The sequence below is a fragment of the Piliocolobus tephrosceles genome, chromosome 1 (genome assembly GCF_002776525.5).
Source record: "Piliocolobus tephrosceles isolate RC106 chromosome 1, ASM277652v3, whole genome shotgun sequence".
NCBI lineage: Eukaryota > Metazoa > Chordata > Mammalia > Primates > Cercopithecidae > Piliocolobus > Piliocolobus tephrosceles.
Genome location: NC_045434.1, coordinates 72,644,661 through 72,662,304, shown reverse-complemented (window position 1 = coordinate 72,662,304; position 17,644 = coordinate 72,644,661). Strand labels below are relative to the sequence as shown.

The window sequence follows — 17,644 nt, the reverse complement described above, 5'->3', positions numbered from 1 at the left end:
AGGTCTTTGCATAGTTATTTCTGACATGCTTGAATAATTATGTAATTTAACGCTAAGCAAGATTTTTTTCTTATGTTAGATTTCATCATTACCTATGATAATCAACATTCAAAATCATTTACATAATGACAATATTGCATTATTGCTTCATATTGCTTGAGTTACAAGCTAGTAACATCAAATTATTTTTCACGTTCCACCAGCCTCGTTGTATTTGAGTTTTATTTTTTGCTTAAGGAGCAAATTTTATTTCCTTCCCTCCCTCCCCTGCACCTTGAAGGTATAGAGTGAAGGGACAGAAAAAAGACAAAAAATAGATATGTGTTAGTGGTGCAGATGGGTGAATAATTTATCATCATATCCCACTGGTCACATACTATTGAAGATTAGCACTATGCTGGTGGTATAAAGCATTTTACCACCAATTCTTATGGTTTCTAACTGAGAGTATAATAAGCCAATTTACAGAGGACTACAGACTGTGATAACTTCATCAGCGAAAAGCAGATAAGCAACGAACCCTTTGCTAAACCTAAATACTAATCTGCATTTAGCTTAACATGTGCTTTTTCAGAGACAGCTGGAGTTTATTCAGTTTCTTCCTTTAATTCTAGAGCCTCAGGGCATGCTTCCTCCAGAGGTTGTCATCATCAACAGTACAGCTGTACGTGTCATCTGGACATCTCCTTCAAACCCAAATGGTGTTGTCACTGAGTATTCTATCTATGTAAATAATAAGCTCTACAAGACTGGAATGAATATGCCTGGGTCGTTTATTCTGAGAGACCTGTCTCCCTTCACTGTCTATGACATTCAGGTTAGAATATTGCTTTTTGATAGTTAGGCTTATGGATATGTTAAATAAAACATACCAGGCTATGTCTTCAAGTGGATATCTTCTGTCTTGGTTACAGATTATTTCTTTGGTGGGGAAGGGAAAAGAGAGAAGGGAAATTGATCAGAATTAAATCTGTGTGCTGTAGGCAAACATGTGAGTCTCTGGAGAGAAGATAATGATGATACAGAAAACGATGGTGATGAGGATGGTGATGAAATTCTCACTGACAAAATGAAGCTAATCATGTATTCTAAATAAATCTTGCTGAGCAGTTTACCTTTTCCCTGGATCTTTTACTGAAATCAAAATCAGAATCAGTTTATAAATGTGGAGATTTTTTTGCTCTTCCCATTTCTCCTAGTTACTAATTTAATATTTCCAGAGAAGTTATGAAACTTCAGTTGGTGTCAATTTCCTCTTTTGTAAGGGCAATGGACTAGATGACTTAAAACATTCTAGCCACCTCTAGCATTCTGTGATTCTGAATGCAACAGGAAGACATAAATAAAAAATATAGCAGACAAAAAATATTAAAAGGTTTTATCTGAAGATGAAATAAATATATTTATTCATCACTCAAAAACTGTTCAGTGTTCCCCGCATATGTGAGAGTAATTGTGGTTAAAATTTTTGGCGTTGGACTTCTTTAAGAATCTTATGAAGTCAGTGTACTCTGCCTTAGAAAAATATTTATGCACTTGTATGACAAAATTTAACACACAATTTTAGAAAGTGCACTGATCACTTGAAGTCAAATTCATAGGCTTCTTCATGGACTACTGACCTTAAAGGTAGAAAAAATATAGGTAATACTAAGGCATATAAAACAAGGAACTTATCTTCACGGAATTGGAAATCTTGTTGGAGTACCAAGACATAAAAGATAGCAAGGCTAAATGTGCAAATGAGTGATGGAAAAAAAAAATCAGAGTATTTCAGAAACCCCACATTTAGAGAATGCTTGCAATTTACTAAATTTTTAAATGAACTATGCTACTTCTAAAATTCATAAGAGCTTCATAAGATAATTTTCAGAAGATATTAAGCACAGAAATTTTATTTGACCACAGAAACTTTTTATTGGTTCTATCCATTTAGTAGTATTACCTTATTCGGGTTTCCATCTCCTTTTCCTGACATTTGAAGTTAAGACATACATAATCATCTGGCTACAACCAACACTTTAGTCTCCCCTACTGTGACTCATAGACTCATAGACCTAGCTTCCTAAGAAAACCAAATAAAAATATCTTTGAATAAAGAAGAAAGGTACATTAATTATTTTTCTTTTTCTTTTTTATTTAAATGTATTTTAAGTTCCGGTATATATGTTCAGGACTTGTAGGTTTGTTACATAGGTAAACATATGCCATGGTGGTTTGCTGCACCTATCAACCCATCTACCAGGTATTAAGTTCCACATGCATTATTAGCTATTTATTGTGATGTTCTCCCTCCCCTGATGCCCCCACAACAGGCCCCAGTGTGTGTTGTTCCCCTCCCTATGTCCATGCGTTCTCGGTGTACAGCTCCTACTTATAAGTGAGAACGTGTGATGTTTGCTTTTCTGTTCCTGTGTTAGTTTGCTGAGGATAATGGCTTCCAGCTCCATCCATGTCCCTGCAAAGGACATGATTTCATTCCTTCTTATGGCTACATAGTATTCCATGGTGTACATGTACCACATTTTCTTTATCCAGTCTATAATTGATGGACATTTGGGTTGATTCCATGTCATTGCTATTGTGAATAGTGCTGCAATGAACATATGGATGCATGTGTCTTTATAATAGAATGATTTATATTTCTTTGGGTATATACCCAGTAATGGGATGGCTGGGTCTAATGGTATTCCTGGTCCTAGGTCTTTGAGGACTCACCACACTATCTTTCACAATAGTTGAACTAATTTACATTCCCACCAACAGTGTAAAAGCCTTTCTATTTCTCCACAGCTTCACCAGCATCTGTTGTTTCTTGAGTTTTTAATAATCACCATTCTTACTGGCATGAAATGGTATCTCATTGTGGTTTTGATGTGCATTTCTCTAATCATCAGTGATGTTGAGCTCTTTTTCATATGCTTGTTGGCCACATAAATTCTTTGGAGAAGTGTCTGTTCATGTCCTTTGCCTACTTTTTAAAATGGGGTTATTTTTTTCTTGCAAATTTGTTTAAGTTTCTTATAGATTCTAGATATTAAACCTTTCTCAGATGTATAGATTGCAAAAATTTTCTCCCATTCTGTAGGTTGCCTGTTCACTCTCATGATAGTTTCTTTTGCTGTGCAGAAGCTCTCTAGTTTAATTAGATCTCATTTGTCAATTTTTGCTTTTATCGTAATTGTTTTTGACATTTTGTCATGAAATATTTGCCTGTGTCTATGTCCTGAATGGTATTGCCTAGGTTTTCTTCTAGGATTTTTATAGTTTTGGGCTTTACATTTAAGTCTTTAATCCATCTTGAGTTACTTTCTGTATAAGATGTAAGGACGGTGTCCAGTTTTAATTTTCTGCATATGGCTAGCCAGTTTTTCCAGTACCATTTATTAAATAGGGAATCCTTTCCCCACTGCTTGTTTTTGTCAGTTTTGTCGAATATCAGATAATGGTAGACGCACAGTCTTCTTTCTGAGGTCTCTATTCTGTTCCCTTGGTCCGTTTGTCTGTTTTTGTACCAGTACCATGCTGTTTTGGTTACTGTATCCTTGTAGTATAGTCTAAAGTCAGGTAGTGTGATGCCTCCAGACTTGTTCTTTTTACTTATGATTGTTGTGGCTATACAGGCTCCTTTTTGGTTCCATATGAATTTTAAAGTAGTTTTTTTCCAATTTCATGAAGAATGTCAAGGGTAGTTTAATGGGAATATCACTGAATCTATTAATTACTTTGGGCAATATGGCCCTTTTCATGACATTTATTCTTCCTGTCCGTGGGCATGGAATGTTTTTCCATTTGTTTGTGTCCTCTCTGATTTTCTTAAGCAGTGGTTTGTTTTCATTGCACACCATGATTCCCATAACCTACCTGAGTTGTCTTAGTATGGAATATGTGGACTGATGTTTATGTTCATGATTCTTACAGTGAGTCCATGTATGCAGGTAGGCCATAGGCCAAATTATAAAATAGAAATCAAGCTCCAAATAAATTAGAAATATAGCTATGTAAAAAAGGCTAACACAGGAAGGTGATGGAGGATTTGCTATATTGTCTTCTTTTGACCCCTGTTCGAGAAAGCTCATTTTTCAAAAGATACCTTATTCATTTGCTTTATCAAGACTTGAAATACAATCTAGAAGTGAGAACACTGTGTGCTGTGCATGGATGTGCAGCTCAGCTCTCTAACTCTGGATTAAGAGTTAATGTTTAAAAGTGTTTAAGGCCTATTCTATGGGGAAGGCTTTATTTATACCACTACTGGTTTGAGTCAGGTATAAATAACTCAAACCAGTAGGTATAAAGCTTCCTCTTCTAGTAGCCTGAAGAGAGTGGAAACAGATGAAGATGCAAAAGACCAAAGTAGAATCCAATAATAGAATTTTGTTATTAGTGACTAAGATATTGTTATTCCTGATTACTATTTTTTTGTGTGAAGCTTTTTGCAGTCCAAGAATACTGTACTTGACATAGCTATTGCATTTCTGAAAATTTGAACATCAAATTTCAGTGATTTTCATTATGATGTCAAAGGTGATTTGGTTTCATTTAAAATAAGCATTTAATTGGAATGCCTAATACTTTAGAATTAAGGCTCTCTATGCAAAGCCCATCTGTAAAATAGCTATTGATTTTAAAGCACATAACACACCCAAGTATCTACTTTTTTTTTTTTTTTTTCTGAGACAGTCTAACTCTTGTCACCCAGGTTGGAGTGCATTGGCACGATCTCGGCTCACTGCAGCCTCTGCCTCATGGAATCAAGCAATTCTCATGCCTGAGCCTCCCAAGAACCTGGGATTCCAGGTGCCCACCACCACACCAGGTTATTTTTTGTGTGTATTTTTAGTAGAGACAGGGTTTCACCATGTTGACCAGGCTGGTCTCAAACTCCTGACCTCAGGTGATCCACCTGCCTCAGCTTTCCAAAGTGCTGGGATTACAGATGTGAGCCACTTTACCCAGCCAAGTATCTACTTTTTTAATAATCCCTTTATATGTCCCTTTTACAAATAAATAATCATTTCATTTTTATTCAGTTTTATCTCTTTTTAATATAAATAGAGTAAGCTTTATATTTGTGTTTCATTCACATGCTATACAATATAGTTACAGCACTAGAAATAGGTCCCAAAATGGAGACTTGGAATGTTAACATTAGTAAAAATTAAAAAATATTGGCACATTTCTTTAACATTTGAGGTTAAAACATATATAATCATCTGGCTACTACCAGTAGCCATTGGTCATTTTCCTTTGACCAATGAATCAAAAGAAATGTTTTCTGGAGAAACATTTGAATATACCTAAGTAGTTTAGAGCTTAAAGTTATGTTAACATTTAGATGAGAAGCCAGTAGGGTATAGTGGAGACCAACTCAGATATCCAAAATCTTACCAGCTTGATCATATTCCCTTTCTTCTCTGCAAATTTGTTTAAATGGAGTTATGAGGAATCAATACAATTATTTGTGCTTATTTCCATTATAATATTTGGCACATATTAGATACATAATAGATTCAGTTGAATTGATTCTGAGTTACTTCATTATGTATCATAAAATCAATTTTTTCCAATATGTATAAAGTTCATTTTCATTAATTATATTACAGCATTATATTTTAAGTTTATCTGCCTTTATTTCAGATTTAATTGGACATGCTTAGAATGTATGCCCTTGATAGTTTTTAAATATCCACTATTAATACCTCAAAAGACAATATGGCATCAATAAGTAACACAATTCATACAGCATTATGAACATATGCCTCAACTAACATTTAGGTACACTATTAATAAAATAGCATATCTACTAAATATAAGAATCCCATTTGCCTTTCCTCAACCATCAAAGGAACAATCAGATAACTGTTTCACATAGAAGCTCAGAATTAGTGTTTAAGATTCATCAGCACCTAGCTTGCCTTCTCCATTTATGTATTAGATACTCAAAGTAAATTAGCACTGTAAAAAGTACAGTTCCTCTTAGTTTTATCCTTTAATTGAGAGCAAAATGATATTGATTTGTAGATGTTCCCAATCTTTTGTGTATTCATTTCTCTCTCTTCTGTCTTGGTTAATGCATTCCTTTTGTGTTACTAATGCTTGATGAACCCCATTTCTAATCTTCAGTTATTCCACTCTCCTCAGTTTTTATTCAGATTAGGTGGCAGAATTAAAGGGATGAATGATGATTTTCTGCTGTGATTAAGGTAAAAATACAATTGCATCTGGAATAAATGGATATAAAATACCTCAGCCATATTGGAAGGCTTCTCTAGGCCTCATTTTTCTTCCACTAGACATTAGCATTTAGGCTATTTGTTTTACAGTGTCAAGACTTCCAGAAGATATCATCGTTACACTACTTAGTTATAGATTTAGAGAACAGTAAGCAGTGATAACCTATTATGTTTGCAAATTGTCACTTGGGCATCTTCCATTCCTTGACTATGCTCTGAGTAGATTAATGTATTTTTCTCTTTCTGAATAGTTGAAACCAGAGAATAAACATCACCATTCCCATCACTAAATCAATTGTCTTGATCCCAATTCTGTACCCTCCTCTGAGCTCATTCCTTTGGTGTCAGTTAACATCAAAAATGAATATTGATTAAACCTCAAGATGTTATAGAGAATAGTTATAGAGATTCATGTGAAATGAGGGAAGGTGGGATTCAGACTATTGTTAGTATGTATTTCAAAAATGGTTGCATTTATTTTTTTCTAAACTAATGTTTGCAGGTTGAAGTCTGCACAATATATGCCTGCGTGAAAAGCAATGGAACACAAATCACCACTGTGGAAGATACTCCAAGTGATATACCAACACCCACAATTCGTGGCATCACTTCAAGGTAAAAAATTTTGTGTCAGTTAATCTAAGGAACTCTGATCAGAAGATATGAAAATAAAAATCAAAGGTATCCTCTCAGTCATGACAATCTTATTTAATGGGTTCTTACAACTATGTGTGTAAATCAAATTTTTGATATTATTGCACAGACATTAATCTTCACTGGACATCCAAAGACATTTAATCTTTAATTTCCCTGATTGCCCAGCCTCAGATTTTTTATTTAGTAACCTGTAAACAAATACTGGAAATACATGTCTCCTTATTTGAATGTGTCCTTTAGTGAATCCTTTTGCAAAGCATAATACACGCTTAATTGTAATGACTACCTTCTAACTTAATCTTTTTGGTTAAAAAAAAAAAACTGATTTATATACATCAGAGTGCCCTAAAGATAGAAATCTGTAAAATTAATAGGGCAGATAATGTTTGGATAGCCATTATCAATTTTGTTAGCTTCTTTGTAGAATCACTTTATTTTTTCTTTATTCTTTTTTTGCTGAGAAATGACCATAGTTTGAAAGCAAGTCTCTTTATAATTCATAATTAGTAACAACAATAATAATAATATTTGGTGTTGTTTCCAAAGCTGAAACTAAGATGGTAAATTGTTCATCTGTTTGTATCAACTTGAGGCTGGGAAAAGAAATCTTAGTGCTTTCACATTATACTTTTTGCTTAAGCCAAATGAATCACCCTCACCTATACATACAAACAACACACACACACAAACACACACACAGAAATAATCAGTCTATTATTAATGTTTCAATTCTGAAGGATTCCTCTATGGCATGTTGAAATTTCCAGATCTTAAATCGGTTAAGAAAAATTAGCACTGGTTTTGGCAACCGATGGTTAAAATAATTAGAAAAACCCAACTAACAGGACTGCTAGCTGTTCTTGGCAATAATCATATCTTGTCTCCTTGAGTACATCTTCTCTCAAACACATGATAGATAATGATCTAATTTTTGACATACTAATTAGTTTATAATCCCCCCAGCAGATATCTCCCAACCTATTCACAGTATTGTCTACTATGCAGGGAGGAAATAGTCACATAAATGGGCATTGGAGACCTTTTTTCTTTTAGCAAATACATCTGTGGCCATAATAATATAGAAGGCAAAAGTAATACAAAAGAGCATAAGACATGATTCTAAATTTGCAAAGTTCCAGTACACTGTGGAAGATACTCCCCTAAATAAATGTTTATAGAACAATGTGAAAAACACTATAGTAAGAGGTTTATGATGTGCAAAAATAACATAAACAGAAAAATAGCAAACTTTACCCAGAATTGTCAGTGAAGGCATCATGGAAGATGAGACATTTGAGTTCAGTCTTGAAAAGCTCAAGAAAGAATTATAGTTAGGTGGGTGGATGTTTTCAAATTCTTGTCTACTGGCATCCCCATGACTCAAGCCCATGTGAATGATATAACAGAATATGCCTCATAATACATATTTATTTATAACTAAAAAGAATACCTAAGCTTTATAAGAAATGGAACAAATGTGACTGTGTCTCTAGGATTTTTTTTCCTTTAAGAAGATTATTACACATAATAACAGGACAAATATTTTTAGTTGCTATTAAAAGCTGCTTGTATCCAAATACATTAAATTGATGGCAGAAACATTAAAGAGAGTATAATACAACAAGAACAAGGAAAGTGAGAGAGGAGACAACAACAGAAAAGAGATTGCAACATGATTTTGTAAGCAATATTTGTCAGAAAGAGGCAAATGATTTAATACAGTGGAGAAATTTACAACCAAAATATTGGTTGATGAAAGAGAATAATGACAGGAAACAAACTGTTTTTTCCACAGAGAACTGGAGAGGCTGGGCACTTAGAAGTTTTAACGATGTAAAGAGGAGGAGGGAGGGTAAGGTTTAAAGCTGAAATCGTAGAGCAAGACACAACTGTTAACAAAGAAGTGTTTGGAATCCCAGGTTTCTTGCCTCTTTGCTATGCATCCGGGGATCTATTTCTCTTCCTCCACATGACAAAGTCCACGGACCTTAGACAGATTAGGAGATTAGACATTTATTCTCTGGAGAAACTGAGGGCTACTAGGCACAGGGGAGCTGAGATGAGATGCAGAAGTAAAAACAGTGATAAAGTGAGACCACAACCTGAATGGTGCGCTTTTTGGCTAATTTTCCCAGTTCTGTCCTCAGGAGCAAGTAGACAAGTCATAAACACCTCCAGATAGGAAACTGAACATTCTTTTCTAGAAAAAACTGAATAATCCAAATAAAATACCTCCAGACAATAGCATATAGGGATCCCTAACAGTAAAAACAACTTGCTCCCTGGTCACGCAGTAGGGAAGTATGCCAATCAACAAGGGTCACCTACCTGTAAAACTTTTAGTCAGCCTTTTTTTTTTTTTTTTTTTTTTTTTTTTTTGGTGCATCACTCTTAAAGATAAAAAGGAGACCAAAATAAACAAAAGACATGATACAATAGATTCAGAGACAATGTAGGTGAGGAAAATAATTATAACCTCAGACAGATAAAAGAAGATTCTCTAACCATAAAACGACACGAGCATATTGAAAAAAAAACGTGGATAAAAACCTCATGGAAATTAAAAGGGTGAAAAGCTGAATTGAAACTTTCGAAGAAAGTTCAAGGGAATGTCTTTGAAAGTGCAATGAAACACAAAGATTTAAAAGAGAGAGAGAGAGAAAGAAAAAAATAATAGAGAGCATCCAGGAAGTCTAATATTTGAATAATAAGAGCTTCGAAAGAGAATCAAAGGAAAAGAGGGAGAAAATTTAAAAAAGACAAGAAAATATCCTAGAACCAATGTACTATTGTGCAGATCAAAAGATTCCCCGGATACCAACAATATGACTAAAAAATGATTACATATAAAGGGATATTATCAGGAAATTGCAGAGTACCATGTTTAAAAAGCACATCCAAAAAGCTGCCAGGAAGAACAGACACTACCACAATCAAGATATGAAACAGCATCACGATGTCGGGCTCCTTTATTGCTAACCTCTCTTCTACCCTTCCTAAAACTAAGCAAACACTACCACGTTTTGGTCTGTATAATTCTGCCTTTTCCATATTGTCATGTAAATGGGTCGTATAATATGTAGCCATTCAAAGGGCTTCTTTTACTTAGCATAATGCATTTAAGATTTGTCCATCTTATTGTATACATACTAGTAGTTGTATACATACTAGTAGTTGTCAGTTTTTGTTGCTGAGTAAGTTTCCATTATATGAAAGGTCTACAGTTTGTGCACAGTTTGGATAGTTTTCAGTTCTCCGTGACCATGATTAAAGTTGCTATAAAACATCTATATACAGGTTTTTGTGTAAATATATATTTTCATTTCATTTGGGCAAATACCCAGGAGTTGGATGGCTGAGTCATAAAGAAACTGCTAGACTGATTTACAAAGTTACTGTAACATCTTTCATTCCTACTAGCATTGTATGAGAGCTCAAGTTGCTCTACATTTTTGCTAGAACTTGAGATAATATGAGGTGTTTTCCTCTTATTTTTTAAATAGTAATTTAAATAGATGTTTAGTTGTGTGTTATTATGGTCTTAAGTTACATTTTCCCTGATGACTAATGATACCGATAAGCTTTGCAATTGATTTTTGCATGCACTTTGGCATTTGTTTACTCTGGGAAATGGTATCTCCAAATTTTTTGCTAATTTGTTAATTAGATTCTTTGTTTTCTTATTTTCTGAGTTTTGAGAATTTTTAAAATATATTTTGAGTTTTTTGTCACATATGTGATTTACAAATATTTTTTCTCCACCCTATGATTTGTCTTCAATTATCTTGTTTGTGTGTTTTTAAGAGAAAGAGTTTTAAATTTCAAGAGAGTTAGATTTGTTACTTTTTCCTTTATGGTTTGTGCATCTGGTATTTTATCTAAGAGCTCTGCCTGAGTCAAGGTCACAGAGACTTTCTCTTGTCTATTTCCTAAAACATTTGTATGTTTACATGTTGAATTTATGTCTACGATTGGTTTTGTATTAATTTTTATACACACTGAGGCATGGGTCAAGGTTAATTTTTTGGCATGTAAGTATTTAACAGTTTCAACAGAAGTTTTGGAAAGATTATCTTTTCTTTATTGAATGTCTTTAGATTTTTGTCAAAAATCAACTTAAACATGTTTTGTAGGCCAATTTTGGACTCTTTTATGTTAGTTTATCAATATGTATGTCTATACCAATAGCGCACAATCTTGATTACTGTAGCTCTACAGTAAGCTGTCAAATCACATTGTATGAGTCTTCCAACTTTGACCTTTATAAAAATCATTTTGGCCTTTCTCACTACTTTGCCTGTCCATATACATTTCAGAAACAGGTCATTGATATCTATAAAACGTGATTTTGATTAGAACTGCATTGGATTTGTGGATTGATTGGTAGAGAATTGACATCTTAACAATATCAAATGTTCTGGGTCATGAACACACTGTTGCTCATTTATTTGCATCCCCTCTCCTTTATTTTATCAGTGTTTTGTATAATCCAATATGCAAATACTGAACATATTTTATTAAATTTATACCTAATTATTTATTTGGGGGGTGCCATTATTAATGTTTCTTTAGAACAAATTTAAATCTAATTGTTTGTTTCCAGTGTGTAGAAACACAATTAATTTTGGAATAGTGAGCTTACATCCAGCAACCTTGCTAAACTCCTTATAAGTCTTAAGAGTTTTTTGTAATTCCCTAGTCTATGCAGATCTTCTGCAAAGAGAAACTGTTTATTTTTTTCCTTTCCAATCAGTATGTCTTTTATTTCTTTTTCCTGCCTTATTGCACTGGATAGTTTAATAATGTAATAAAAGCACATCCTTGATTTGTTCCCAATCTTTGAAAGAAAACTTTCAGTATTTTACCCTTAGATGTGATGTTATGTATGAAATTTTTGGCAATGCCTTTTATCAGGTTGAAGAACTTACCTTTTAATTTGCTGACAGTTTTTGTTATAAATGGACATGGAATTTTGTCAAGTGCTTTTTTGACATTTTAAATTTGTACTATAATCAATTATATTTACTGATTTTAAATTATTGAACTAGCCTGTATTCTCTGGATAACCACAATTTGGTTGCGATATATTTTCTTCTTTATATATTGGGGGATGCAATATACTATTATCTTGTAGAAAATGTTCATCTGTGTTCACAAAATATATTGGGCTGTGTTTGATTTTCTTACAATACCTTTGCCTAGATTGGGTATCATGGTAATTTCTGGTCTCATACTAACTTGGGAAGCATTTTCTTCTTTTCTATTTTGTGGAAGAGATTGTATAAAAGTGTTATTATTTCTTAAATCTTGGTAAAATTCACCAGTGAAACCCATATTTGCCTGGAGTTTTTCTTTGATGGAAGGTTTTTTAACTCAGAATTCAGTTCCCTTAATAACGTATGATATTTTGGCGATTTATTCTCCAGTGAGTTTTGTCATCTTGTGGGTGCAGAAAATTAGTTAATTTAATCAAATTTGTCAAATTTATAAGCAGGAAGTTGTTTGTAGTATGTTTGTACTGCAAACAACAATTTGTTGGAACTGATTTGCACTCTTTCAATTTCTGACATTGGCAGTAAGTGCCCTCTGTTTTTCTAGTCAGCCTAGAGGTTTATCAATTTTGTAGATCTTTTCAAAGAAGCATTTTTGGTTTTAATTATTTTCTATATCATCTATATTATTTTCTATTTTCCATTTCAGTGATTTCTGCTCTCTATTTTTTTCCCTTTTGCTTTGCTATTCCTTCTCTAGTTTCTTAAAGATGAAAACTTTCATTATTGATTTGAGACCTTTCTTTTTTCCTCTCCATCCTGCTTCAGTGTAAAGCTCACAAATTTTGAAATGTTGCATTTCATTTCATTTGTTCAAAATATATTTTAATTTCTCTTGAGACTTCTTTAACCCATGGATTATTTACAAGGAGACTGTTTAATTTCCAAGTATTTGGGATTTTTCAGATATGTTTCTATCTGGGTTTCCAGTTTAATTTGATTATGATCTAGAAACGTAATTTTAGAATTTCAGTTCTTTTAAATTAGTTACAGTTTTTTTCAGGGCTCAGAATATTATCTATCTTAGTGAATGTATATGCACTTTAGGAGAAGGTACAGTCTGCTGTTGTCAGATAGAGTGTTTTGTAAATGTCAGTTAGTTCAAGTTGAGTGATAGTGGTGTTCAGATCATCTATATACTTACTGATTTTCTGCCTCCTTGTTTTATCAGTTATTGTGAGAATAGTGTTGAAGTCTCCAAATATAACTGTGGGTTTATCTATTTCTTCTTCAGATCTATTAGTCTTTCTTTTATGTATTTTGACGTTTTGCTATTAAGTGCATACATGTTTAGGATTGTTATGTCTTGATAAACTGGCCCTTTTATCATTATGTGATAAGCCCTTTTACTTCCTGATAATTTCCTTGTTCTTAAGTTTATTTTGTCTAATATTAATATAGCCACTCCAGCTTTCGATTGCTTAGTGTAATTCTGGGTGATTTTTAGACTGATTTCTTCACATTTTGAATATTAAGTTATAAAAATCTGACTCCTGTTAAAATCCTTTGAAGAAAGTTAGAATTCTTGTTTACTTTTTTCAGCAGGTTACCAACTGGTTGGCTTCAGACTCCAAATTCTGCTTTCCTTTGCCAGTGACTACAGTCAGTTCCTATTTTTTCATAAAGTAGCATAGCAAAGCTATGAACTTTGCTTTACTACTCTGTGTCTGCACAATGGCTAATTTGGAATTTGGCTGTGGAATTATGTAATAGTTCAGATCTCGAAGTCCTCGCTGTGCTGCTTGCATAGCCTATGTGTGTGAGGCAACCATAAATGTGCAGCTTAGAGTTCAGTCAGGACTTGTGTTGGTTCATTCATAAAATTGGCTTCCAGCTTTCTTCTCTCTGAAATGTCCCCCATCTTTCCAGCTCCTTTGGACTTCCTTTCCTGGATTTTTGGCTAGAATGATATGATTTCTTTTGAAATGTTTGCCTCCCAGCCTGCCTCCCAGTTTGCATAACTAGAGTTGTTCTTAGGCAATGAGGTAGGAGGAATTAGAGAAAAAAAAATAACAAGGACTTCTCCCACATTCTTTGGACTATAGAGGCCCCTCCTTTCTGGGCTGAAAGATTTTTTTCCCCCTTGGGGCTTTAGATTCCAATTTGGCCACAGCTGCTGCCCTGTGGCTCCTTGACTCTAATCATTCTCAGAGCAGGGCCCGGAAGAAAGAAGAGAAAACAAAACAAAACAAAACAAAAATGGGAGTTTTCCCTACACTCTCTGGCTTGCAAGGCTTTTTTGTTGTAGATACTCTAGCTGGAAAAAATTTACTTTCTCTAGGATTTTGCTTGCCTAGTTCACAGTTTCACACTGGTACGGCCCTTGGGTTAAAGATGGAAAGTAAAGGAGGGGGAGAAAAAATGGGAAACTCACCCTGTAACATTCATTCTTTTTTTAAAAATTTTTTTATTTGTTTATTTATTTTTTTATTACTATTATTATTTTTTTGAGATGGAGCCTTGCTCTGTTGCCCAGTCTGGAGTGCAGTGGCGCGATCTCGGCTCACTGCAAGCTCCGCCTCCCAGTTTCACGCCATTCTCCTGCCTCAGCCTCCCGAGTAGCTGGGATTACAGGTGCCCACCACCACGCCTGGCTAATTTTTTTGTATTTTTAGTAGAGACAGGGTTTCACCATGTTAGCCAGGATGGTCTCAATCTCCTGATCTCGTGATCCACTTGCCTCCGCCTCCAGAAGTGCTGGGATTACAGGCGTGAGCCGCTACGCCCGGCCCGGCCGTAACATTCATTCTTAAAGTTTTGACTCCCCTCCTGATCAGCCTGCAATTGTTAACTTTTCATAGTCCTCAGATAGTTACTTTTTATAATTTGTGCAGATTTTGAGCTGTAATCAGTGGGAGAAAGAAGCTGTAATGGGCTTATTCCATATTGGCCTGCATGGGAAGTCCCCCTCCACCACAGTTTTCTTTCTTCCAATGCCTTTGGCAACTTTCCTTCCCCTCCCCGCCCCCCGTCAGAAGCCTAGCAAAAACTTGATATAAATCATTCATAACCAAATATTGGCATGTAAAATCTTTCCTTTCTTAAAATGATCCACAGTAGCAGAGTAACATTTTCCAAAGGCAAGACTCTAATGAGCAAGTATAGGCTGCCAAGCCATTAATCAAAATTATACCAACACCAAAGCAGTTAGCCTCCCGTGTGCATGATATTGTTTGTTTAATTTCATTATACTTCTGGCAATGTATATTTGTTAGTTATGTTTCTATTTTGGTTTTTAAAAATCTTTTATATTAGCAACATGCAGAATGAAATGTGAAATCCTTCCAGAAAAACATCAGCAGACGGGGTCTACTTCTCTAGTATTTAAAATGATTTGGTTTCTAAGAAGCCATAAATTTATTAGATTCTTTGTTTATTTTTGGTGAAATTCAGAAGTCAGTAAAATTTAACTTTCATATATTTCAATAACATACGGATAGCATACCAGCCTGTTTGATTATATGTGTGGAGTGTACCGACTCATCTTCGTCTTTGGCCTTAACTTATGCCTTGTTTTTGACTACATCTTCAGCAGTACAAGCCCTTATGCATGTTTTTCCTCTTATATATAAACCAAAGATGCCATAGCACACAAATATAGAAGGATCAAATGGACCCTTCTAGTTTTATAAGCTGCTGCTTCAGAAACAAGCTGTTTCTACACTGCATTTTCCATACTTGTCATATTATCATCAGCTCCTTCTATATCCCAAAAGAATACTAACTACAGATCAATAGCCCGGACATGTCTGGCCATGGCCTACACGTGCCCTGAGTAGTTCATTTATTTGTCTTGGTGGATTTGCTAGAGTGGAATTTAATCAATAGCTAATTCATTAATTCTGGTCCTCGAGAATGTAGAGACTGAGCTGGATAAAGATAACTGGCTGGGTCTGGCTTTGATTGAAATATGACAAACACTGCAGCTGACAGCTTCACTGAGTACTGGCCTGACTATGAAGTTTAGTTATTTATTCCCCATAAATGGATAAACTAAAAAAATAACACAAATAAGAAACATGTTTTATTACATTACTGTTAGTATTCCAAAATGCATCATTTCCAGGCATGAGGCTCAAGGGAAAGTAGAGAGAGAACTCAGATCATGTATTTTAATGTATTTAATTGGAACCATGGCAGTTTTTTCACATCCAAATCAGTTTGGGGATGTGTTATTGAGGAGGAGTGTGAGGTATAAGGTCTTTGTAGCACTCACAAATGATTGTTTTAAGATTTGCTTCTAGATGCTGAATGAGATCAATGATATTTTTACACACCAACTTTCCAGAAATCTTTCTGATAGCAGCATAGGTTAGATGTCTCTACATTAATGCTAAACCACTATCATCACTAATGAATCTCCATATTTTTTTTTCCTTCGTTGTTGTTGTTGAGACGGGATCTCGTTCTGTCACCCAAGCTGGAGTGAAGCTCACTGCAGCCTTGACCTTCCAGGCTCAAGCAATCCTACCTCAGCCTTCTGAGTAGCTGTGACAATAGGCATGTGCCACCACACCCAGCTAATATATTTTAAAAATTATTTTGTAAAGATGGGGTCTCACTGTGTTGCCCAGGCTGGTCTTTTGAACTCTTGGGTTCAAGTCATCCTCCCGCCTTGGCCTCCCAAATTACTGGTATTACAGACGTGAGCCACACAGCACCCAGCATCCCCCTATATTTTTAAATTACTTAATGTGGAGTTAAGTATGGCTCAAGAGGCCAGAGCTTGTGGAGAAAGAGGATTCTCCTTTTTTCCTCACCAAATTTTGTAAGGCGTGCCATGATATATTTTTATGCTATGACATTAGATATCAGGGAATCTCTTCTATCCTTGATTTTTTCTGCCTAACTTTTCTCAGTGAATGATAGCTTCAACTGAAGCAATGATTTTACAGTTTTGTAAAATTAAAAGAAAAAATTAATATTTTCAATTTAATTTAATTATGTAACATTAAAAGAAAAAATTAAAGCCACATTTCTGTTTGTTGCTTTAGAAGGCAGAGTGTTGGGCTGAAGGGTACACAATGTCAAACCACTTTTTTTCACCTGTATACCAAACTCGCTTACCAATATGGGCAGTTGTAGACTATTTTTAATATGGACTAAAATTGTCTGCTTAAATCTTTAAAGGATATGGGTAGAACCTTGAAAGAGAGAATTTGGAGTACACTTAGTGCAATTTGTACAGATCCAATCAATAGCCTTATGGACCATGGCTTTTAGGAAATACTACTCATTTGATGGCCATGAGTTCTGATTATCACATTCTGTTTAAGGAGACCTTAATAGAATAGAGTCAGAATATATAGAATGTAAACAGGATAGATAGAATATATAGAAAAGGGAATACTGGGCTTATTCTTGTGGCTCTGCTATCACTATTTTCATTTCCTTACATCCCTCTTCTTCCCAAACTCCTCCTAACTTCCTTACCTCTTGTAGCTCCCATAGAAACAACTCGTCCGCTGAAGTAGCCTTTGAGGGCCTTTCAGCAAAATCCAGTTCTTCCTCCTAATTCACTTTAGCCCTCAACTGCCACTTTGTCCCTGATTCTCTGAACATTCATTGTTTTGTTTTGTTTTTAGTGGTTCCATTAAAAACCCACTTAGGAATTCTGGGTGTCCTCAGGAAAAAGACTCCCTATCTTGCTCAGGTAGTTCAAACAGTCTTGCAATTTTAGGCCATACTGATGTCTCAAAG

At 34.8% G+C, this 17,644-nt stretch overlaps 1 protein-coding gene across 1 annotated transcript in view; it reads left to right on the top strand.

The window, feature by feature from the left end:
* USH2A (usherin) overlaps nt 1–17,644 on the top strand; it is a 798,346-nt gene that overhangs the window by 572,044 nt on the left and 208,658 nt on the right. Inside the window, exons 45-46 of the mRNA XM_023203737.1 lie at nt 615–817; nt 6,739–6,851. Of these exons, the coding sequence (XP_023059505.1) occupies nt 615–817; nt 6,739–6,851 (316 nt within the window). The remainder of the gene's footprint in view (nt 1–614; nt 818–6,738; nt 6,852–17,644) is intronic.